Raw genomic sequence first — 25697 nt, 5'->3', positions numbered from 1 at the left:
TATGTTCATGCATCTTGATGTCGAGATTATCAATTTGATGATATTTAGACATCAAAACAACCTCTTCTAGTAAAATTTCTGAGGTGGCTCTAATTTGATTGTTTAGAACCTCAGCTCTACATAAACCTTTTTCTTTAACGATAGGCTAAATACATGCTACTACTAAAATTTTAGAATTTAAATATCATACCAACAACTAATTAAAATGGCGTTACCGCACCTGAAATATCTGCAAATTTCAAATTTCGCAGTTACTTCGACAATATAAGGACACTTTATATAGAAATCACCCTCTTTTAAAGAAGGAAAAAGTTTATATAAGGTTGCAACCTTAAAATGTAGAACTACGGATGCACCTCAAAAATCCATCGGTAAATGGTTTTTTAATGTTAAAAAACCCTCGAATTGATCATCTCGACATCGAGTAGTATGACTATAAAAAAAAAAGAGATTTTGAATCCCAAAAATGGTGCATCTTACAACACATTATCTAGACCATCATTTTCAAGATTTTCATATGATCTACTTGATTTTAATCATTTTTAGTATTTTAAATTTTATAATTAGATTTGAAAATAGATTTTGAGATAATCTTAAGAACATTTTACATCAAATTGTATGTTATGATAAAATTTAAAGGTGCGCCTTAAATGGATTGTTTACTGTGGCAACCTTATGAAAACCACACCCTTTAAAGCAATAAGATACATCAACACAAGGTTTTCATCCGAGGGAGGAGAATATAACCATCAGGAAAAACATGAACAGATGCATTGAACCTGCACTAAGATTTGGCCTTCACACGCGGAGTTAACAAATCAAGCAGCCATGAGAAAACAAGTGTCGCGTGGTTTGACCACCACCACATAACTAAAGGCCTAAAATTGACATTGACCCTTACAAGTTGCAGATCTGAGCCAACTTTATCAGGTATGCAGCAAATGGACAATGTAGAATTGCGATTGCACTCAAATTAAGCCCTAATACTCTCAACCAAAAAGCCTGAATTTTGTAAGATCATGATTTTGGGCTTAAAATTGAAATTCAAAATCATATATCATCAACAAAAACAAATTCTGACTCAAAAACAATGGAGAAACAGAGAAGTTCATGTCCTATGAATCATTTTATGTATCATTGATCATCTAATAGATGAAAAGCAACACACAGCAGTTTCTCTCTTCAAAAAGCTTCAACTTTTCATTTTCCAAAACCCCATTCCCTCCCAATTTTCAGATTCCAACTAAAGGACAGTGTTGGATGAGATTGCACTGAAATTCAAACCCTAATAACTTTCTGCCAAAATGCCTGAAAAGCCTGAATTTCGTGAGTGCATGATTTTGGGTTTAAACTTGAAACCCAAAATCACATATTTCAACAAATACAAATTCCCACTCAAAAACTATGGAGAAACACTTAAAATTGAAACCCAAATTACATATCTTCAACAAATACAAATTCCCACTAAAAAACTATGGAGAAACAAATAAGTTTATGTATTATGAACATGAAAAGCAACACAGCAATTTCCCTCTCCAAAAAGCTTCAACTTTTCATTTTCCAGATCCTCAGTCCCACATAATCTTTAGATTCTTTACAAACTCCCACCTCTTTAAATGCAACAGCATCACTTTAACTCGAACATGACAAAGAAAAGTTCCTCTCTTTCAAAACTGAAGCAGAAGCTCAATATGGAATCCCTAACCTTTTCAGTTTTTTATACTTATGATCTCCATAACAGCAGAAATGGTCCCTGATATCCCAAAAACCGCCCCCAAAACCATAATTACCCAATCCAAAACCACCCATCCAAGCCCCAAATCCCCCTTGTGTGACAAAAAATGGAAGAGAGCAGGCAAAATAAAGGCCAAGGTACAACAAAAACTGCTCCCCACCAAGGATAAGAAATCTGCAAAGTTTGGCACCAAAAGTGCAACCAAACATATCCCAAAAACCATCCCAAATCTGAAAACCAAACTGTATCTCCCTCTATTGAACCTTCTCTCTATAACTTCATGAACAGGGTTCATCATCAGTGGGAAAGTGAGGAAGAGATTCACAGCCAAAGCCAATTGCACCGTATCAGTGAGAAAGCTCTTCCCAAAATTGAGAGTGATGATATCTTCAGTCTCAGGGCCAAAAGCAAAGTAACCCAGTGCCCCAAAACACCCAAAAAGCAAAGTTATGAAACCCATGGCCAAGGCCAGTATCCTTCCGAAGCTATTTTTCTCTTTGGCCTCGTCTTCAAGGGGCAAAATCATGCCAATTCCCTCAAATGCATACACAGCCACACCAAGGCCATAGGGGATCACTGATAAGCCATTAAAGGCCTGCAAAATTGGTTTTGATCTCAGATAGATGGCCAAATCCTCCGCAATCACGACAAACATGGCCGAGATATCGACCACATCAGCGAATATACTCAGAGGGGCCAAGTGGGTCAAGAGTTTAATGGAATTTAGGCCAAACTGGAAAGGGAAAAGACCCCAAATATAGGTGGCTTTTGGCTTGAGCCCCAAAATATTCGGTATGGGAAAAACAGAGGAAAGGCTATTGGCCACAAAAATGGTGTAACTTACACAAAAACCAGCTTGACTGAGAACAATCATGGCATCCACAGCTGCTCGCCCTGCTGGTCCACAAACTGCGAAACCCAGGTCCCCAAAACTTCGAGTTTTTGTGAAATTTTCCCTATCTAGCTTTCTTCTTGTGTACACAAGGAGCATCATGCAGTAATGGGTGAGAAAGGCAACAATTGAGAGCATTAAAATACCTGAAACCCAACCAGTTTTCGAGAAAGTGTATGGGAGGCCGAGTACACCTGCACCAACAATGGCGATCAGAATATTCGCGAAGGTTTTGAAGTTGGATGAGAGAGGTTGAGATTTGGGGAGAAGAGGGGAGTCTTCTTGTGGGGTTTTCAGGGCATGGGAGGATGAGCATGCTTCTCTCTCTAAACCCATCTCTCTCTAGAGGAAAATGGGTTTGGCGGATTTTTTACAGAAATGGGGATTTTGTGGTTTGGATCTCTCTGCGAATTTGGATTTGGGTTTTTAGGACTTGGAAATTGGGGGTTTGAATCAATCCCTTCCTCTCTCCTTCTCAATTGGCAGTTTGGATCTATGAAACTGGATCTTTGTCAGTGAAAATTGGGACTCTGGGTTCGAACTGAGTATTTTGGGGTTCAGATCTTCTTCTCTCAAATCCTCTTCTCACTTTGCAACATGGAAGTTCAGAGTTACGATCACAAGGTTATATAGAACTGGCTCTCTCTCTCTTGAAAAAGATATTTCCAGAAGAGAGAATTACAGCACGGCGTCTTCACGAAGCAGGTCCCCTTTCTTCCCCCTCTTAATATCCTGCAATCTGGCGGTGGCTCTCATGAATGCCTGCTCGTGCAATCAATGCCAACGTGATAAAAAAAAAAAAAAAAATCCACGTTCCAAATAAAAATAAAAATCAAACTCTCTCTCTCCCTTTCTCTAAAAATATGCCTGGCCAACGTGATAAAAAACAAAATAGAAAAAACAAAATCAGATTATGAAGATTTATAACGCCTAAGCTATATCAAAATAAAATAAAACCTCACTTTAAATTTTCCTTCAAAAATTGTAATAGAAACCATGATGGATTTAAAATCAATTTCCATCACCAACAATAAAATTTTGAAATTCAAAAAATGATACAATCTTATCAATAAAGACTTATTCTTAAGTAAAATGAATGGTACAAATAATTTATTATAATATGTACTATTTGAAAACTGAGAAATTTAATTTGTTTTTATAGCCATAATATTCAAGCCAACATGCAAAGATTTTTTGATGCTTGAATTATAATTTTTAATTAGTTATAAAGTGAGGTTTTATTTATTTTAATAAAACTGCAGCCCTAAAAAATCAATCAAATTCTCTCTCTAATGTTGTACCGTGGTGTGCTTTGTACCAAATCTCGTACGCTTGAGAATATAAAAATAAAAAATTCACGGGCCTGAGAATAGCACTTGCTACTTTACGACGTTCCCCACGTTTTCCTCGATAATGAGTGACCGGGGATGCCCTGGAGGCGGTTTCAAAAAAATGTTGAGAAAAAAAAATATATATATATAATTTGTTTTTACTAAAATGTGAAAAACATATAAAAATGAAAAATAACAAAAAACCTCCCAAGTTTCCTATCTATACAATTTACCCCTAGTTAATTTTTTTTGTCATTTTTTTCCCCACAACGGCATTCTTCGCAAATACCACCAATCCAAAAAAAAAAAAGACTAAACTACCCCCTCTCTCTCTTCGTGGCGTTTGCCCACGACTCTCTCCCTGTGTGTTTTAAATGCTCCGACAATCCATTTAAACGCTCCGGCAATAAGGACAATGCACTCCAGCCATACAAAGACTCGCTCTGGCGGTACACCTTATTGAGCCAAAGTGCTCTGGCGATTGGATAGGTCGCTCCGGCAATGAGGACACGTGTTCCAGCAATGCAATGACTCACTCCGGCAATACACTTTTTGGAGCCACAGCGCTCCGACAGTTGAATAGGTCACTCCAGCAATGAAGACAAGCACTCCGGCAATATAAAGACGCTCTCCAGCAGTACACCTTCTGAAGCCAAATCACTCCGGTTGAATTGGCCACTTAGGCAACACGATACTTGGGACCGCCAATTGACTCTCTCTTTTTCTTTTTTTTGTACCGGAAGGGTATTTTTGTCAAAAAAATAACAACTTTTTACCTAGGGGGTTTTGCGAGGAAATGTGGTTATAGGAAAAAAAAATGAGAGAAAAGGTTAGCTAGGAGTAAGTTGCATAGACAGTATACGTGGGGGGTTTTTGTAAATTTTGAGTAAAGCTAAACACATTCATGGCGTATTTTTGTCGAAAATTAATAAAAAATTGATTTTAACGAATCGATTTGTGTCTAAAGGTATTTTTAAATTTTTTTGAAAAAATGGAAAAATATAAAAGTGAGATTAATAACCAATTTTTTTATTCAAATGTAAAGAATATTAAAAAATACAATACAAATCAAATTCTTTATTTTTAGGAATTTATATATAATTTTTTTAATTATTAATTGATCACCAAACCTCCCAAAACTGGAACCGGCCATTATCTAATCGGGCGGCTAGCAGATCGATCTCCCAGTTTTACCAACACTAGATAAAACATTGTATATTTATTATCTTCAGCATTTGTCAATTTCTCTAAATAAATATATAGTTTATTTAATTATAACATTTGGTGAAAGCTTGCTTGGGTAGAAACCCTTTAAGTATATTTTGGAGGATAGGGCAAGAATTTATATAGGCCAGCCTTGAAAAATTTAAAAATAATGCTTTTTTTCAATATTGAAATCGGATACTTCCATTGTATAGCACTTAAACACAAAATTTAATTTAATTTAATTTTTGGAAAAATTATAAGGCACTATTATATGCCAAATTTTTAGATTTAGAATTTGAAAATAATGATCGAAGTGAGAATCCCAGGCTTTTAGAACAATAAAATATTCTAACTAGGTTTTGTTACTTGAGAGTAGTTTCAAAGCATGATCTCGCGGGAGCACACTATAGGAGCCGATCAAACATTCAATTTACCGTTGTATCATTCATCAAGAGTTGGGGCGCAAATTGGGTGATGGAAAAATGGCTGATCATTTTCGAAACTTATGGCATTTTCCTTTAAAACTCTTTGGGTCTTTGTTCATTGTTCTACAATCAAGGAAGCATGGAGCATATTATATATCTACTTCCTCGGTCGCAATAGATTTTCTCCAATTTGAAATTTTGGGAATCACTTACGAACTACATGATAATTATTTTCAAAATAAGTTTTTTTTGAATTTTGTGTTATCTAACACTTATAAGTCACCCTCTAAAAAATAGATAGTCTATATTAGATCTGAGACAGTATGTTTTTAAAGTGCATAGAGAGTGCAATTTTTTTTTTTTTTTGGGGATTAGTCTATGACTTGAAAAGGTTATATCCCAAAATTAATCCTAGATTGAGTTTTACTCGAGCGAATAAATGGACACTATATGCTCCCGGTGGAGTAAAAATATTTTCCATTGAGGACTTGGTATTTGTTTTACTTAATGCCAAGAATAATGGTTAGTTTAATCACATTTTTCAAAAAAATAAAATAAAAGGTTGAATTTTAAAATGTAGAATTAAGGTGCATCTAAAAAATCCATCACGAAAGGTTGTTTTGATATTGGAAAGCCCTCTAATTGAACATCTCGACTTCGAGATGCATAAATATGAAAAGAAAAAAAGATTTTGAGTCCTAAAAATAGTATCTTGTAACAGATTATCTACACCGTCTATTTCAAGTTTTTATAGATCTACATGATTTGAACCATTTTTGGAGATAAAAATAGATTCTCAAGCTATACTAATGATATTCTACACCAAAATTATATTTATGATAAAATTTGGAGGTGCAACTTAATTTGATTGTTTAAGGCTGCAACCTTATACAAACCATATCCTTTAAAAAATAATGGTCAGTTTAATCCAGTGTAGGAAAAATCGGGCGGTTCAAATTCTAACCGCCCGGTTAGATCGGAACCGCCTTCGGCCGGTATTGGTGAACTAGCTGGATATTTAAAAAAATAAAAATAATTTATTTTATAAAATCCCAAAAAATAAGGGATTTTGTTTGTAATGTATTTTTTAATGTTTTTTATCATTTTGACAAATAATGGAAATTTTTTTGGCCATAAATACTTATTTTTACATTTTTCATATTTTTCAAAATTACCGTTGAACACAAATCGATTATTTAAAATCTATTTTTTTCATTAATTTTCAAACTCATTTGGATGTGATTTTATTTAATCATGTTTTAAATATACTTTTTATATTTTATTAAAAAAATTATATATTTTTAAATAATTTTTTAACCACTCAAAACTTCTCCTGTTGGAGTGCTCATCGGATAGGCCGATTAAACTGCTTCTGGCCCATGTCACTAGTTTAATCTATTATCGTTTTCCATTGGTAAAGTAATCGTACCTATGATGGTCTATCGTGTTTTGGTGGCCATTAATTTAATTGCCACTCCACTTTGTTTTATTATAATAAATAATGAATCACTTTCCCTCTCCGTAAAAGAAAAAAAAAAGAATCGGTGAAGGCCTCACAGCTATGAAATAGATATGTATGTATCCCAAATTTTATATGAGATTATTTACCTTTGAAACAAGGTGGCCACAATTAGTTATAATTGTTCGTTGTGAAGTTTGATAATTTGGATGCGTCACAAAGTTCAAAAAATTTACTATTGAAGTTTGAGCTTGGTCAATAAAATAATTACAGCTATCGAATTTCACATCCAACGGTGAAAAGAGGTAAATGGTCTCACTCTGTACTTTCTTTTTATTTTTTTAGTTTTTATTCTTGAGTTAAATGTTTGCACCATCTTTTTTTTTTTCTTTTTTTGTAACATATGGGATTGTGTATTGGCTTGGAGGTATATTAGAGGTCAGTTTTATGTTTTGAATAACGAGCTGCCCTACAGTGAGCGATTCGATGTTTAGAATCTCGAATCCCATAACCTTTTTAAGTAAGTCTAGCGGTTTTATTTTCTAAACATCAGATTGCTTATTGGACAAGCTGTTTGACGTTACAAAAACTAGATATCCTGCAATCCAATGTCACAAATATCAAAATGTAAAAATTCTAAGTCGGGCTCTATGATATTCGTAATATCAGACGATGCTAGAGTGATGTTTAGTGTTGGACAATATACCTCCAACGCGTTGGACAACCCTGTAGACAAATAAATAAATAAATACAATAAAAAACAATATGAAATTACAAATATTAGATCGGAAGGCAAAATTTTAAAATAAATAAAAATAGTAATGATCTTATGAGACCTTCCCACACCCATGTGTATAGGATCCCAAAAGATCACCATTAAATTTGGCACAGATCTCTATAAAAATTATCGTATGGGTGTGAAGCTTGATTTTTTTAAAGATCTGTGCCAAATTTAATGATGATACTTTAAGGTCCTACACACATGGGTGTGGGAGGGTCTCATAGGATCATTACTCAAAAAAAAATACACGAAAGAGTAACACCTCTACGTAAAATATTAAAAAAATTGAACCATATTGTAATACTGCAAAAGTATTATGATATGGCCATAATTTCCTCGGACAAAGCTAAGGGTGGAGCTACAAAATGTGGGGCGAAGGTTGGGATTGGCCCTATAGAATTAGGACGGCCCTGGCCTTCTCCTGTGTCGGGGACCCCTTGGCCAGGTTCAAGCTAGGGCTAACCTCGAGCTACGGCTAGCCCCGCCTGTTATGAGCTGACACGGCTTTCTTGTACAAAGTTCAACAGTCTTGTGTTTGATGGACACAAGTTCTAAATTGTGCATTTGGATATTCAGTAAAGATATCTTATTCAGGGATGTGTTAGACGGACCTAATGCTCTCTCAAATTATGTTGTTATCTCGATTCAGGCTCAGTTAAAAAGAAGAAATTGAGCTTACATTTCCTGATATTACATCCATAAAAAAAAGGACATTACATTTCCTAATATTACATCCACAAAAAAAAAACATTCCATATCAAATGAGGGGGATTTTGATTTTGTCATCTTGACCGAAACGGGAAGCCAACAGATATTCTAAATTAAACAGGTAAATGACCTCTAACTCCCACCCTTAAATTTTTATACCTGCTAACCCTTGGGATAACGAAAATCCTTTGCAAAACTTTGGGACGATTAGCCCGCTCATTATATTTTTCAATGTTTTTTTTATAAATTTGATCTTTTTGTTTTACAAAATGTCAAACCCATACATTAATCATCCATATTTCTTTTTTGACTTGATATATAAATTTTATTTATGATAATAATGTATAATAATTATAATTAAATAATAATTATAATAATAACAATAATAACAACAATAATATATTAATTGTTAAATATTTCATCTCTTATAAGTATTTTGATACAGTTTTGTAATAAATAAATAATAATAACCATTAACAATAATAACAAATATCTTGATTAATCATTTTTCAAGTTCAAATGATGTCGATATAATTATAAAGTAGGTCATAATGTTAAAGAAAATTTCATTTTTTTTTAATGTCTAAATTTATAGAGTGGGATCTACATAGGTAAGATTGGTTTTAGGCAACGGAAGAGAAAGGGAAGGGAAAATTTTGTAAATTATAAATATAAAATTTGTAAAAAAACCAAATAAAAAAGCAATTAGGGGGCTAACAGTCCCAAAATTTTAAATTTACGGGGTATAAGGGACTTTTATTAACCCAATGGGCTAATAGGGAAATAAGTTTTAAGGAGGGGGGTAAAAGTCATTTTTCCAATTAAATAAACACATGTGAATGTATGGATGTACCAAAATATAAACTTATCCCGAAGTCTAGCATACATAACATAATCCACCAATAACATTAGGAAAATAGAAGCAAAATGCAAACACAATGAAAATTGGGTTAGGATCAGTGTAGGAGAAATTGAACCAGAATGGTTAACTGGACATGGGGTCAGAAGCAGTTCAACCGGCCTAATCGTGTAAGTCCTGGGTGATAAAAAAAGCATTTAAATAATAATAATAATAATAAATAAAAAATATAATTAAAGTGATTAAACAAAGCACGTCCAAATGAAGTTGAAAATTAATGAAAACAATGGATTTTAAAGAATCGACTTATGCTTAGGGGTATTTTTGAAATTTTTCAAAAAGAAATATAAAAATAATTATTAATGGTAAAAACATTAAAAAATGGATTACAAACAAAATCCTTTTTTTTAAAAATTTTTTTTTTTTATATTTTTATTGAATTTTTTTTAAATACCCGGCCAGTTAATCAAAACAGGCCGAAATTGAAACAGTTGAACCGACCAGTTTACCGATTAAGCTGGTTGAACCGCATCCGGGCCATGTCCGATTAACCATTCGGGTGCAATTTTTCCTACACCGATTGCCATGTGCAAGTACTACTTTTTGGAGGAAAGGAGGTATGTTTTGCAAGACTTTGATTCACCTCCTGGCTAGTCTCAAAGTGCTAACTATCCGAACCCCAAGAGCATTTTCTCAAGGGACGGCAACACCCTACCTACATTACTTCCGTTGGACAGAAGGGATGCCCAGGCTTAGATGTTGGGTGCTCAAACATGAAGTGTATCAGCCCTCCTTTGCATATCGAGTACGTTCTTGTCTCTATATTTATACTGGTCTTGTATATTCATTGAAACATCAAAATATTCAGAAATATCTCTATAAAAATTGTGAGACTCTGTCAAGTAGTACTTGGACTAGGCCATGTATTTAGTTTGATAATTCTTTAGGTTAAACTTATTAATCTCTTGTGGTGATCCATGGCCTTGTACATGTAGCCCATCCTTCTCATTCCAATCAAACAATTGAAGTACAAATATCTCAAGGAGCAAGAAAATATGGCCCCAAATTGTTTGTTTTAAAACATTGCACAATAACTTCCTTCTAGATGTCTGGATCCTGGACCCTTATCTACCATGTTTCTACTGTGAAATTCTTCTCAAATGACAATTGTCTCTTTGGCTATGTATGTATGGTATGCATGCTAAAATAGGATTCACGGGTCCATTCTTTTTTCTTTAAAAAAGGTTCACCAGTCGGTTTAGAACTTCGTTACCTATGCCTTTTCTTCATCACCTCTTTCACCATTTCATCATCAACATGAGAATGCTGCTTTCCACTATGCTTAAAGTTTGAAGTAGTCAAGAGCCTTTTTCTTATCAATTTTTTTTACCAGCTACCACACAACATTTTTTAAAGGAAAAAAGTTTATATAAGGTTGCAACCTTAAAATGTACAACTACGGATGCACTTCAAAAATCCATCGAAAAATATTATTTTAATGTTGAAAAACCCTCTAATTGAGCATCTCGACATCGAGATGTATGAATATGAAAGAAAAAATGATTTTAAGTCCCAAAAATAGTGCGTCTTGCAACACATTATCTAGACCATCCATTTTTTAAATTTTCATATGTTTATAGATCTACTTGATTTTAACTATTTTTGAAGTTTAAAACTTTATAATTAGATATGAAAATAGTTTTGAGATAATCCTAAGAATATTTTACATCAAAATTGTATGTTATGATCAAATTTGAAGATGCGCCTTGGATTGTTTAAGGTCGCAACCTTATGGAAACCACACCCTTCTCTAACTAACCTTATTGCACTATCTTTCAAACCTTCTTTGTTTCAGCTTCCTAGACTTTTGACAACATTTTGGTGTTTATAGTTTATGGCAGGGCATCCAGATTTTATAAAGAAGAACATCTAATTTTTTGAGAGGCCATAGCTCAAGATCCGTCGGATCATCTCAAATATGGGTCTGTTGCATCTGTGCTTCAAAGAGATACAGTTTGATATAGTTTTTACGGATGATCGAAAGCCGGATGACACTATTTTTAAGGTTGAAAATGCCATACTTTTTCGGTCTCCGAAATCTTATTTTTCCGGCGACTTTCCAAAATTGGAACGTACTCAAACGGAGACCAAAATTGACGAAATTTATTGCAAAATGATCGTGATAGTATCCTCTTTGATTTGTGATAAAAAATAAAGCTTGGAATGTCATAGATCGTACTGGATTGGTGGTCGAAGAATCACAAGTTTATGGAACTTAGCCGGATTTTGGGTTCTTCCTTAAAAATCCGTTTCAAGACGATTAAAGGGTATCAAAACGTACGCAATAGTTCAAGCATTGATTCTATGACGATTGCTTGTCCAAATTACCAGCGTAAGCGTCCGAAAAAACTCCCGAGGCCTAACAATCGCAAGAGGCCCCTCATGGAGGGAATTAATATTTTAATTCATAAAATGTGTATTTTTGGACAATTTTAGGTGTTTTTTAGCATCCCACCATTGTTTTGTGGTTGCTCTATATAAAGAACTTAAATAATTTGTAATACTTTCTCTTAGTCATTTGTAATCAAATTCTTGAGCATTTGGAATAAAAGTTCTCGAGTTTTTGGCTTGTTTTTTAACTTTACTTTCAAGTTCAAGACTCAATATGGGAGGAGAGAAAAACATTTTTTTAGAGAGAGAAAATACCTCTACAACCCCTCGCTTCCTAGAACCCCCAAATTGCAACTACCTTTGGATTTTCTAATCTCGGCTAATACTTCAACACTAGTGTTTTCAATATTCCAATAGCCTTCTCTTGGCCAATACTTCAACATTACATTTCCTGACAAAATACAAATTGTTCTCAATATCCCAGTACAAAGTGTTTTCAATATCCTAATAGCCTTTTCTTATTCTAATCTTGCTAGTACTTCAACATTACATTTCTGCACTGCACATTTTAGAACTACTAACTACTTTCATCATCCTCTCTTTTAGGCGTCTCCACATTTTACAACTGCTTTTATATCACGAAATACATACAGGGCCTGCAGCGGTCAAACCTGCACATTTTAAGCCTGCTTCTAGTTCAAATATTAATGAAAACATACATACCGGTGGATGTTAATTATATTACATTATACCACCACCTAAAGTTTAAAATCCTAATGATGAATGAACATTGTTAAAAATATGATTTATGCCAATTCGAAAATATTGGAATTTTAAAATAGGAAGTTAGCGCATAAATCCATTTTTTTTTTAATGGAAAAAAAGTACGTCCCTGTTTTCATCGGTATTTTTGCCCAAAATAAGTCGCGTACTTTCAAGTACCAAACTGCATTTAAAGCTCGCTCTTCCTGAACTTGGTTCGACGCTCGTAAAGTATTGGAATGAATCATTTACGTTTGTACTTTTTTTTAGTATAGGAAAAATCGGACGGTTCAAATTATAATGGCCACCATAGATAGAAATCGCCATTGGGCCAGTTCCGGTTTCGATTATGGCTAGTTTTGTTGAACCGGATAGATATTTTAAAAAATTTATATAAGATCTTAAAAAGTAAAGGATTTTGTTTAATGTTTTTCATCATTTTGGTAAAGATTGAAAATTGTTTTAATCATTCATATTGATTTTAATATTTTTTTATCTTTTAAAAATTATTAAAAAATACCCAAGGTACAACTCGATTATTTAAAATTTATTATTTTCAATAATTTTTAATTCAAATTATATCAGCCTAGTTAGATAGGAATCACCACAGGGCCTTCAATTTCGGCAAGTTTTGGTGAATCGGTTGGGTATTTTAAAAAAAATTATATAAAATCTTAAAAAATAACTGATTTTGTTTGTAAAGCATTTTTTAATTTTTTTCATCATTTTGACAAAGATTGAAAATTGTTTCGTTTATTAATACTTATTTTTATATTTTTTTTATCTTTTTAAAAAATTTCAAAAATATATCGCGATACAAATTAATTTTCAATTTCATTTGGATGTGCTTTGTTTAATCATACTTTAAATATAATTTTTATATTTGATTAGATTTGTTTTGTATGTTTTTATTTTTAATATTTTTTTGACTACTCGATATTTACCCATCAACGAAATTGTAACGTGACTTCATACATAAACAAAGCATTCAAAATCTTACTGATTCTTTATACTTTTTTATGTGGGATTCTTTTTATATTTTAATACAACAGTTGAATCATGAATAGAGAACTATACTAGCTATCGACCTAATTTACGGTAAAAATTCATGGGATCAATGATTAGGGGTATTTTTGAAATAATTCAAAAAAATATGAAAAAGTGTAAGAACATAGATTTATAGACAAAATATTTCCCCATATTTGTTAAAAATGATAGAAAATATAATAAAAAAGAAAACATACCTCAAATAAAATTTTTATTTTTAAAAATATTTTATTATTTAAAAGTGCTGACCCTATGACATCCTCTCAAATTTATATGCATAACGCTTCAAAAAATCATTATTACGTTTGACAGATATTCAAAAAATCATTATTACGTTTGACAGAGATTCACATGGATGTGAAACTTGGTTTTTTTTAGAGTTCTGTATCATATTTAAAAATGATCTTTTGAGCCCGATGGCCAGTTGTCAGGCCCAATTCAATCTTCCGACGCGTACGTGGCTTTTTTATTTTGGATCGGCCCAATTTAGTCTTTCGATGCATACGTGGCCTTTTTATTTTGGGTCGGCCCAATTCAATCTTTCGACGCATACGTGGCCTTTTTAATTTGGATCGGCCCAATTCAATCTTTCGATGCATACGTGGCTTTTTTATTTTTGAAACTTTGTGTTTATCCAATCACAAACCACCCGTTTTTAAATTTAAAAAAAGGGGCTGGAATGATTGTCATACAAAAGATAAATAAATGGTCTCTTTCGTACTCTGTTTTTGTACTCTCTGATTTCGTGTCATCAGCGCGCTCCTCATTTTCTCTCTACTCTCTGAACCAGATACGCAAGCGTCGTCAGTCTCTCTCTCCGTCTTCATCCTCTCTCTCCCTCTAAACTCAAATAACCTCTCTCTCTCTCTCTCTCTCTCTCCTTCTCAACTTTTACATAACTTCCCTATTTACCACAACCTGTCCTTTTCCTAAGGATTTTGTTACCAGTTGAGTGCATTTCATACAGCCTTTGCGGCATTTGGAGCCTTCCTTTGTCGGTGTAGTCGGCAAGAATGCGAACTTTTCACTGGAAAAACTACAAAACAACCGCCCACGGGATTTATTGTCGGATTTACCTCCGACCATAGTTTTTTTCTCATTGTTTACCTTAAACTTCTTTTCTCATTGTTTACCTTAAACTTCATTTGTTTTAGCAAATACACAAAACTACCCATAGTATCATATTGGCCTCATTTTGTGTCGTATTGTATGTCCGAAGGGTTGGATTGTCCATATTATGTGTCGGATGGCTTTTATTTTGTGTCGAACGTCGTGCTTTTAAACAACTGTCGGATTGCTTTCATTTTTGTGTCGGACCGCACGCTTAAAGTGTCGGACCTCTCTCATTTTATGTTTGACTGCATCCTTTCTAAAAACAAAATAGCTAACCGTTCCATTCTTTCTAGAAACAAAGTGGCTGGCCGCTCCAGACTGCATGCTTTCTAGAAGCAAGTGCTTGCCCCCATTTTGTGGTGGATGACATGTTTTCCCGAGGTTTTCATTTTACCTTTTGTATGACTTTGATTCAAGGGTATTTGCTAAAAATTATCCATGGGGTAGGCAGTGAGAAAAAGACTTTCGCTGGGGTTAAGTTGTAAAGATAGGCTAGCCTTGGGGTTATTTGTAGTTGGCATTTTGTTCTTCACCCCTAAGTTTGTAATATCTTTCTCTATTCATGGTTTTGATTTTGAAGGTAGTTATTATGGTTTGGTTTGGGGTTATGCTTGTTTATGGCTGAGATCATCACAGTTTGTCACGGAAAACATAGGGTTTAGAGATAACTGCTATATTTTATTGAGTCTCTCATTCACTGACCTCGGTAGTTTTGGGCATATAGCCAAATTTCATATTTTATTTATTTATTTATTTTTCCTGAATGCCTAAATCAGTTTCGTCTGGCGAAGAGTTAGAGTTTGCGTGGTGGTTCTGCAATTCTGAAACTTGTCTAAATGGATTATTCAGGCAATTATTGTTTATTCTTCTTTTCATGGTTAATTGATCTATATTTTTGTTGGAAAGCAGTGTTTTTATTTTACCTATTTACAGTGGTATTGTTTGATAAAATCCTCTTATTAAATTTTTTGTTCTGTTGCTTCGTATGTATTTATTTTGGAATTTTAGGGTCTTTAATCAATATATTTGGTTGACCAATAATGGGGGTGACTTTCGTTTTATCCATGCATGGATTTAAGACTCTGCTTTTTTGGTTCGGTTTATTGGTTTGTATTTGTTGTTTGAAGATGCATGAAAGAGGAAGTAGTTAAAATTATTGAAGAACTGCGGTTATTTGGTGGGATTACTGGTCAGTGGTCACATATTGTATTGTGGTCATAAAAGACCAATTGCATGCGGCAGAACACTAGTATGAGAGATATTCCTATAATACCTCTGATTTGTTGATTGGGTTATTTGTGTGTTCTCTCGCACTAGATTTCTCCTTTGGGTATTTGTTGGGTTTGATACATATTCATGGATCTTGATTATAGATTATGGATTGGTTTTGCAAGAAAATTGTTTGATGAAATGCTAAGTAGATTTGACGTAAACCCATCTGCTTACTAAACTATGGAAATGAATCTATGAATTTTAAAATTGGTTCCAAAATCAAATAGGAGAAAACATAAATCCAAGTCGAGAGTGATTGATTTTCAAAATGTATTGATTTCAGATTGTCCTGCCTCAGTCCCCGTCCTCTTTTGATCCGCTCTTTGCGCGGTTCCATCCACCAAGCCTCCTCTCTCTCTCTAAGGGGTGTCTAGAGTGAACCTTATTATCAGATCCCAACTTGGAAACAAAACATTTCCATTGCTGCAAAAAGTTAGGGTCTTTGAGGATGGAAAGGCTGGTGAAGAAGTACCAGCAGAAATACAAGAGAGTGAGAGACCAAATGGACACATGGGAAGACCTTAACTCTCGTCTACTCTCTCAATTTGGGAATGCCTCCTCCATTATCGAGAGAATGCAGGTTTGGCTCATTGTCTACTACCCTTCTCTTTGCACTTGCTTTCTTCAATATCAGATTCAAAAAAAAAAAGAAGCTTTTTTCTCTTTCTTCTGTCCCTTTTGAAAATTCACAATTATTATTGTTATGGAGAAAAATGGCATTTCATTCTTTGATGTCACCGAGTGCATGACATTGCGGCCAAAATGTGTAGAAAACCCTAGGATACTCTGTCCTTGGCTTGTGTGCAGGAAGTTCTCGAGCCAGATCCATCGAGGCTCGAGGATCAGTGCTGTGCATCTGAGTCTTTGGTTCTTGTAACTGAGAGACTGGCCTAAGGTTGCAAGCATCATCTCTAAGATTTGAAACGTGCACATGTGAAAGAAGTGAAATCTACAGAGAAAGGTGAACTGATTTCAAGTGGGATGTAATCTCTATCTGATCTGTGGTTTATTTGTTATTAATTTTTGTTTTATTTTCTGCTGCATCGTGACTAGCCTAGCGGGCCAGCAGATTAACACGCTTCTAATCCACTTTTTATATTGAGTTTAATTGTATTAATAATTGAACTAGCGGAGTGGGCACTTCTTCATTAGATGTTTTTAAATGATCCTGGTATAAAATTTAATTTTTCATGTCCATTAAGATTAATCATTTGAGTTTTTTCTCGCAACCATGACAGTTTCTAATCCATACAGTTCTAGTTTTATATTATCTTATTCTTTTTGGTATTTACTTGTTTCTTATTTAGTACAGGTACTTCAAAACACCAAATACTATGGTGTATTAACATGCGTCCCAGGCATGAAAAAGGAGCTCTTAGGGAAACAGATGGAATCCTTGGAAAGCTTTTTGAGGGCCATGAAAACCACATTGTGAGCTTCTCTTCTGTTTCAAAGATTTTGGTGAGAGTGGTGAATTGATTGTCCAGATGTTTATTGCATGGTCTGTCTCTCACATTGGTTATACTCGGGCATCATAAGACCTAAGTAGATTGTTTTTAGGGTTATTATCAGAGCAAAATACTTGAATTAATGGAGGCCTTGTATGTTTCTCTTGAAACTGCCAAAGCCACTCAGTGAAAGGCAAGTTGACTCTAGGTCAAGTGCATTTTAGCCATTTATCATGCAAGGGCGTTTGATTCATTTGGGCCAGAACCATTTAGACGTGCGGTATCTTTTACACTTACCAAGCGTTTTAACTAATGGATCAGATGCCGATTAAATATACTACCCCTTTCATTGCTAGGAAAGTTGTAATGGTCCAACTCACAGGTGTGACGGGGTTAACAAGATAGACAGGCAGAGAACAGGGTGTGGTCTCTAACCTAGTCGAGCTCTTGGTGTGACTTTTTGAATCATTGAAACATGAACAAATTACAAGAAACAAAATCAATATTGTTGCATTAGCTGCTTATAGCTGGTTAGTTCAAATTCTTCCTATCTTGATATTATTTAGGGCTAAAATTGGATAGAAAGGTAGGTACTTCCAGCTAAATTCAATGAACCATTTGGTCTTTCTGGGTCTTACAATTTGGATTGTGAGTGTGCAAGTCCTACTACGCCAGATCCTGTTGGCCACACTTTTTAGAAAATTGCATATGTGACTTGGGATTGATTAGAGTTCTGAATGGCTGTGGGGGATATAGACTTCTATAGAAGTGTCTGTAACATGTAAAAATTTATCCGAATTTTCAAGTTGTTTATATTTTGAGGAGTTGCTAAAGCGCTAATATGTGTTCGTACTTTGTGTATAAATTTGGGTTTACACTGTAATTTTGTGTATAAGTTTGTTGTGATATGGGATCTACGATTTTTTTTTTTTTTATGTCAAATGGAATGCGTTTTCTTCTAATTCATTGAATGATAAATCACTACAAGTGAAGGAGATACACGATTTAAATAATAGAAAATCCGATATTTCAAAATAGTATCTAGAATAGTATCTAGAATAACTGGAAAAGTGGAATTTGATCGTTATGACTAAATCCAAAATCTTTGTAGAACGAACCAATCATTAGTTCCCAACCATGGGCGGAATGAAGTCAGATACATGAATCGGTTAGTAAAAGAATAGAAAAAGCTTTTGTTGTCATTTAAGTTATAGAGGAATTATTGAACCCAAGAATTGAGAGTGACAAGTTCTTCATTACCCAGAATAGAATAAACACTTAGAATAGCGAAACTCATTATATTTGTCGAGAAATGCGACGTTATATTGGATATAATAACAGGTTCATGAATTATGGTCAACAAGCAGTGCGAGCTGCAAGTTGTATTGGTCAAAGTTTTATGATTACCTTATCTCACGGAATCGTTTACTTGTAACCATTCAGTATCCTTATGAAAAATCGATCTAAAAAAAAAAAGTCAAAATGAAATATATCCTGTTTGGGGAATGCATAATTAATCCTCATGACCACAGGTATCAGTTATCATGATGGTTGTCACCACCCAATCAATGGATTGAATGGTGATAGATGGAGCATGCCATCACCTAGAACATACCTTTGATGATGGTTATTTTCATCACTGTTATATATATATATAGAAAAAGTTTTCTCAAGACCCATAGGCGAAAATGAATAGTAATTTCGTCTACTCTCATCACCGTCCAAAGTTCATCGTACGGTCACGATTGTCCGGTAATGTTTCAATTTTCATTTTTTTTTCTACAAATCGAAATGACTTGAAATTTGGAACGTGTGTACATCTTAGTGAGGTGCACCAAATAAAAATATAAAAAAACTAATTCGTGAAAAAATTTGACCAAAATACCCCTGAAACTTTTCGGGGGTATTTTGGTTTATTTTTTATGTAAAAGATTTTTTTGATATTTTTCATAGATTCCCCTATTTTTTATGAATACACGCTCTATATTTCAGGTCATTCCGATTTGTAGAAAAAAAATGAAAAATGAAACACTACCGGACAATTGTATTGTGCAATGAACTTTGGACGGTGATGAGGGTGGCGAAATCACTGTTCATCTTCACCCATAGTCGTTCATATATATATATATATATATATAGTGATTTCATATTAGCATAGGCTGTCCATTTTGGTGAGATGCTTAGATCTAAACTTTAGAAGGATCTTTTTTATTTCTAATTTTTTTAGATCACTTTATTGTCAGTAGATTAACATCGTTAAAAAAAAAAAAAATGATTTTGAATTAGAGGCCTAGATCTTGAAATTCACCAAATGGAAGGTCTATATTCATTGTTGGAGGGGACTCATTTTGACCGTATATAGGGTGCAAATTAATTAATTTTTTTTTGATATTGATTATTGAGATGAAGAGAGTGTGTATATTTGTGTCCTACAAATACCACAAACATGGTTTTCTAGAAGTGTGGTTTCATTAAGCTATAATGACATGGTGACATGATTTCATTTCCCATATATATATATTTATATATATATATATAAATATATATATATATAATTTCTAAGAGCAGAAATGGTGAAAAAAACAGAAAATAATAATTTAAGACTAGGAATTGGAAAGCTAGGATTTGAAGAAAAAGTTGGGTGTGATGTCCTATGTTTATGCTGCTCATTGCAGCTTCTTCTATGGGATTGCAAAGTAGTTGGGGCTTGTCGCCGCTTGTTTAGGCAATAGGTTCTATTTATTGTTGTGCGGTTGGTGTGTGTAGACCATCGTGTGGCATTATGATGGAGTTATATGGGGACGTATGTTGTTGAAGTTCCACTCCTACACCTAGAAATTTCTTCCACCTCTAGGGGTCGTGTATTCTTGAGAGATACTGTAAAGTCACCCATCAAAGAATTATCCTTATCACTGATGGCTTTCCTTATATTGGTCATCCTTAATAAATGCAAAATGCAAGTCTTGTTTGCAAACGAAAATGAAAGTCATATGACTCAATAAATAAGAATCAGCAGACTATGGTTTCTTCTAGTGTAAGGAATTATGGTTTTATCTTACCTACTGGTTCTTTGGTAGAACAATTTGGTGTCTTGGTGTCTAACGGCCTGATTATAGTGTCTAAGAGCCCTATACAAATCCAGGTAATAACAAGAACAAAATAGTATTAGAAAATCATAGATGCTTCAGGAAAGGATGATTGAGGAGTGATACAAGCTTCAGGACCAAGGCTGATCCTAAAACAACTTTAAAGATTTCACTGTGCTTCTTAGAGCTTATTTGAGAACTGATACGTCTGTGGATGGGCAGATTATGCATAAGAGAATCCCTCCAAGAGTACTGCCATTTGTCGTGCTCAATTTTTGGTCGTTTCAGGTTAGAATTGAGTAGCTTTAAAGAAAACAAAGATGACCATTAAGTGTGGTTTTGTGTGAAACCCCTGAATGTTCTCTATGCCTATACTGGACACGTTCCGATTATAATGCCAAGTTAGTGGTGGAATGTAGTCATAGTTTAACCTGGGTGCATTGAATTGATGTTGGCAGATGGTTGAAAATGCTTGCTCTTGTGTTTGTGCTTGTAAGCTAAGAGAATCTTTGTTACCTTATGCTCATTGAAATCCTAACCTCTAAAAAGCTGACAGAGTTTAGGGTCTTTTTCTTTTTTCTTGTGGTATTTTGAGGAACTTATTTCAGGCGATATTCTGGGTTAGGTTTGGCTGGGTTTATGGCCAACTTTGCAATTAAGGAATGGTATGTTTCATGAGGCTTGTGATGCCTAGGAAGTGCTGGTGGTTCAATAGTTTTTTCGTTTTCGATTTGCAGCCTAAAAGTTTTAAGGTTCTTGTGCCTTCTCTTGTCAGGTGATTGAAAAAAGTCAAAAGCATGATTACTTATATGATGCTGTTCTGAAATAATAATCTCTGTAGACATGGTTGCTCCTCAATACATCCTTACGATTAGTTTGCTTGTGAACTTTTGAGTATTTTATTCAAATGCTTGTATAGAAATAGTTTGAGTACGTCCTTGAGTCCGCTAGGATTCTGAATCCCCTTAAATGTTTTATACCAGGAATGAGTTTGATGGCATTGTTAAAGCCCTTGAGAAACTCTGGCAGGATGGGTGCCAACTTTTGAAAGGTGAATCTAAGCAGCCAACCGCACGACAAATGCAAGCAAGAATTGGGATAAGGCCAAGTCTTTCAGATTGTCTGGAGGGGCTTAGAGCTATTCATGAGATGCACCATTCAGAGTAATCACTTTCCTCAAAAAAGAGATTATCATGCAATTTCTTGTTGTTCTTGCAAAATTGAAGTGTTTTTAATCAGGGTCTTTATCTACATTTTGGTTGATCACCAATTTCTTCATACTGTTTCATAACTATCATTTATTGGACAAAAGGTATTTCGATGTAGTACCTAAGTAATAATTTCTCTACCTATGGAGTTCGCAGCACATTGGTTTCTGGAAAAATCCAATGTATTCTTCTATTCTGAGCATCTTACTTGATGTAGTTTGTGCAATTAATTCTCTATGGATCGTTTCATCCCTCATTTCTCTTTTAGTTTAATTCACTTTCTTTTGTTCTTCTTCGTTCTTTGATGATGTGCATATATGTTTGAGAACATCTAATGCCATACTTTTTTGTGTATCAGGTCTGGAGTCTGGATTTTGAGTAATGAGCCCCTTTCTTCATTATTAATTTTTATGTTTTATTCCATGTAGTGTTTCTTTAACATTGAGTTACTTAGGGGTTATATATGACCATCCCTTTAACTAGGTTAGACACATAAATAGCAATTCTAGCATTCTAACTGTTTTCATTTATCATGTTTTTGAAATTGGAACTTATACTGGTTGTGCTTCCAGTTGTCTATGGCATTAAAGTGAAAAACTGTTGTCTTTCTATTATTAAATTTTGACTTCCATTTCCCAGTTTTCATGCCTCTGATTTGGTTTTCCAGATACCTTCTCAAATCATCAATAATTGCAGCAATCTCACTTAATTCCAGGTGAGTTTGGGATGTACCTGTATTTGATATCCTTCTTTTCTTCATCCACATGCTTTTTCCTGTTGAATTATTAGGCAGAGGACCTAGTAGATGCTCTAATGTTGAAGTTTGTGTACTTTGATGGACTATTGAATATTTAATCTATTCAAATGCTTATTTAGTTGTGTAGCTTATGCCCAATAGCCCTGAGTGAAGGAGAGGTGGTGTTTTTGGAGGGATGAGACTGACAAACACAGTTTACCTATTTGTCGGCCGAGACTGACAACACGTTATTGTTATTTGGATTGCCTAGATGAGGTGCATGTGTACGAACTTTGGAGTCCATCAGAATCCTATTTGTTTCAAAATATTTTTTCTAACAACGCAAGTCACTTATTTCTGGATCCTTCAATCTGGGTTGTTGGGCTTATACCATATTACGAGTTGCTAGGCTTACAAAAATCATTGTCCACGCATGCACATGTCTATGGGCTGATATAGATTGAAAACTTGGAGAAGGATTCTGGGCTCTTATAAAAAGTAGGGAAAATGTCTCCATAGACCCTATTTTGGAGTTTCATTTCTCTGCAAGGTTTTAAAACCTATCTAGCTGCATAAAGATTCTATTTATTATATCTTCAAACCCTTTGGACCAATTTTATCCTATTTTTTAGCCCAAACAAATTTTACAAAAACATCATTTTTAAACCCCCCTCTCTCCACTTTTCTCTTTCTCTCTCCAATCTCCCAAACCCCTCTCCCTCTCTCTCTCTCTCTCTATTCCCCCAACTTTCTCTCCCCTCCCTCCCCCGTGTCTCTTTTCCTGTTCCCCAACTCTCTCTCCCCATGAGAGAAGCATGTGAAGATAGAGAAAGAAGAGAGAAAGCTAGGTTTTTTTAGAGAGGTCTTTTTTAAATTTGTTTGGGCTAAAAAGTTAAGTTAGAATATATAAAGGATGAAATCTCTATGTTGTAAGATACGTTTGGAAAGTTTGGGTCTATAGAGAAATGAAATTTAAAAATTGTAATGAGTGGCTTGCTGTGTAAAATTGGAAATATTCATGTATTTTGTATCCGGTGTCAATGATCAATTGCCTTCAGCATCAATGGTTCGATTTTACTTTAGGTGACCTGGCGGTGAGATTTCTTTTGAAATGCATAATAAATTGCTGCTTGATGTGATCTGTTTTGTTTTCGGTAACTTACTGTTTGCATGTGTGTGTGTGTGTGTGGAGAGAGAGAGAGAGAGAGAGAGAGGGAGAGTACAACTTAGTTTCTCATTTGCTATGACCAATGCCATTTGTTTCTCTCCGATGTTGAGTTAGATGGCTGGGTAATGCCATTTTTTCGTCTTTAACTCCACTGGAATTGCTATGTGATGTGCTTCCTTCTTTGCCTCTCTTTGTTCTCTCTTTGAGATATTGTGTGTATGCTCATGACATGCAAATGCAGAGACATGAACACTGGTAGGTATGCAGCCATGAACATGTTTTTGTGAGTGAATATGTAAACGATAATATTAGATGTTCCATAGGAAATAGTTTCATTTCCATGTTCTGTAGGTTTTCTGAAGTGTTCATGTGCTGCAATTTTTTTCTATTCTTTGTCATTTTCTTGGATAAATTGGTGCCTCACTTTAATCCTCCAAATTTTATTTGGCTCTTTCTATGAACAGTTCCGCCGACCTATCAGCATTCCACCGGCTTCTTGCAGATCAGCCTAATATCCCAAGAGAGGAAGGTAAGTGAATGGCTTCAGAAAAAGCAATTGCCTATATTTTGCTTAGACAACTTGATTATCTAATCACTTTGTAAATTTATGGCTTTAACAAAATTTCGTCAACTGTTAGGAAAACCTGATGATCTCATCTTTTTACATGGTTTTCATGAACTGTGGGAGAACCCGTATTTTCTGTTTCTGATCTGTGTTTGTTTATGTGCAGTAAAATTCATCTTCAACATCATATTTGCAGAAGAGATCAGCTGAGTAATGCTGATTTTCTGGTCGCTGGTTCCTTGACATAATTCGGTGTCCCAGGGTTTTCTCGCATTACGCCGAACAGGGCATAGCGAAGAATTATCAGAATGAGTTGGAATTCTCTAACGCTGTAACTCTAGCACTTGCACCTACTGGTTGCTACATTGATGCCTCACAACGTGAGCTGCTCCTGGTTGTTCTCAGTAACTAGAATCAGTTGTGGCAGGAGGGACTTTAGAGAGAGAGGAGGTGGGAGGGTAAGGTGGGGCTGGGGGTATCGGGGGTCAGATGAGGGAGATGGATATGCTAAAATGAAGGAAAAAAGAGAAAAAGTGTAGAGTGTAATAAGATTATATTATGGTTTTACTTTGTTATTCCAAATAATATTTGAGGTTGGGAACAGAAGAAGTTTTCTTTTATTTTTTGAACTGTGAGGTGGGAACAAAAGAATTACGGATTGGCTGGTTTCATTTGCTTTTATGTGGGGAAGTAGTAGGGTGGTCAGGTCAGGTTGGACGGACCCAGATTAGAAAAGCTATTATGGGACTTGGACCCGACTGGACTTGGACTCATCGGATTGGGACCTGAAAATATAATGTGGGACCCAGACCCGACCCAACCCAATCCAAAAATTAAAATATCTATATAGTCAAATATATTGCATAAATTGCGACTTGAAATATAATGCGGGACCGGACCCGGATTTAGACCCAATAGTGTTTGGGGTCCAAATTGGATCCTGACCCGTCGGGTCCAATTTTGGACCCATACCCAGACCTGGATTGGGTCTACCCATGGGTCCAATTTTTGGATTGGGTCTACCCATGGGTCGAAAAGTTATGGAGCGCCAAATAGAGGAAGGCCTCCTGCTTCCATCACCTTAGACAACGGCTGCCAGGCCCGATATGTTGTCCAAAAGGGAGGGGAAGGAGGGATTTTGGGTTGGAAAGGGGGATAGGATTGGGAATATAACAATGATGGTCTTCTTGGGAGGGAGATTGAGGTGCTCCTTTTACCATTTCATTAGTCTTATTAAATAAATTCTGAATATGGGTCATTCAGAAATGCACCACTTTTCATGGTATATGTTTGACCACAAAAATGTCCTTACAAATAAAAAAGAATTGCATTAACAATATCTTATTAAATTTTGAAAAGGGCATTTTTATAATTTTAAGTTATTTCTTAAAAAAGTCATTTTAAAAAGTAAGAAGAATTATTTCAATTTTGAAATTCCCTTTTGGAAGGATTTTGAGATGATAAAAATACCATTCTTAAAATAGATAAATTATTCATAATCACAA

At 34.8% G+C, this 25697-nt stretch overlaps 2 protein-coding genes across 14 annotated transcripts; one reads left to right on the top strand and one right to left on the bottom strand.

Moving 5' to 3' along the window:
- Positions 1-1403: 1403 nt before the first annotated feature.
- On the bottom strand, positions 1404-3325 carry LOC18445516 (Transmembrane amino acid transporter family protein). The gene has a single exon (XM_006855653.4). It carries the CDS (start codon positions 2961-2963, stop codon positions 1710-1712), a length of 1254 nt encoding a protein of 417 aa, XP_006855715.3. The 5' UTR covers positions 2964-3325; the 3' UTR covers positions 1404-1709.
- A 10995-nt stretch (positions 3326-14320) lies between these two features.
- LOC18445515 (Pentatricopeptide repeat (PPR) superfamily protein) lies at positions 14321-24795 on the top strand. 13 transcript variants are annotated; one of them, XM_020674349.2, is made up of 7 exons: positions 14321-15090; positions 16265-16561; positions 17294-17412; positions 21499-21678; positions 22391-22438; positions 24092-24156; positions 24359-24795. In XM_020674349.2, exons 2-7 carry the CDS (start codon positions 16430-16432, stop codon positions 24400-24402), a joined length of 588 nt encoding a protein of 195 aa, XP_020530008.1. In that variant the 5' UTR covers positions 14321-15090; positions 16265-16429; the 3' UTR covers positions 24403-24795. The 13 variants fall into 13 exon arrangements, with proteins under 13 accessions (XP_020530008.1, XP_088703497.1, XP_088703496.1 ...); XM_088847371.1 differs by having other exon boundaries at positions 14329-15090; positions 21545-21678; XM_088847370.1 differs by lacking the exon at positions 14321-15090 and adding an exon at positions 15173-15289 and having other exon boundaries at positions 21545-21678.
- Positions 24796-25697: the final 902 nt, after the last annotated feature.

Source organism: Amborella trichopoda, chromosome 9, assembly GCF_054954075.1.
Source record: "Amborella trichopoda isolate Santa Cruz 75 chromosome 9, AtrichopodaSantaCruz75HAP2 v2.0, whole genome shotgun sequence".
NCBI lineage: Eukaryota > Viridiplantae > Streptophyta > Magnoliopsida > Amborellales > Amborellaceae > Amborella > Amborella trichopoda.
Note: the sequence above shows the minus strand (reverse complement) of the source record. Positions and strands in the feature narration are given on the sequence as shown.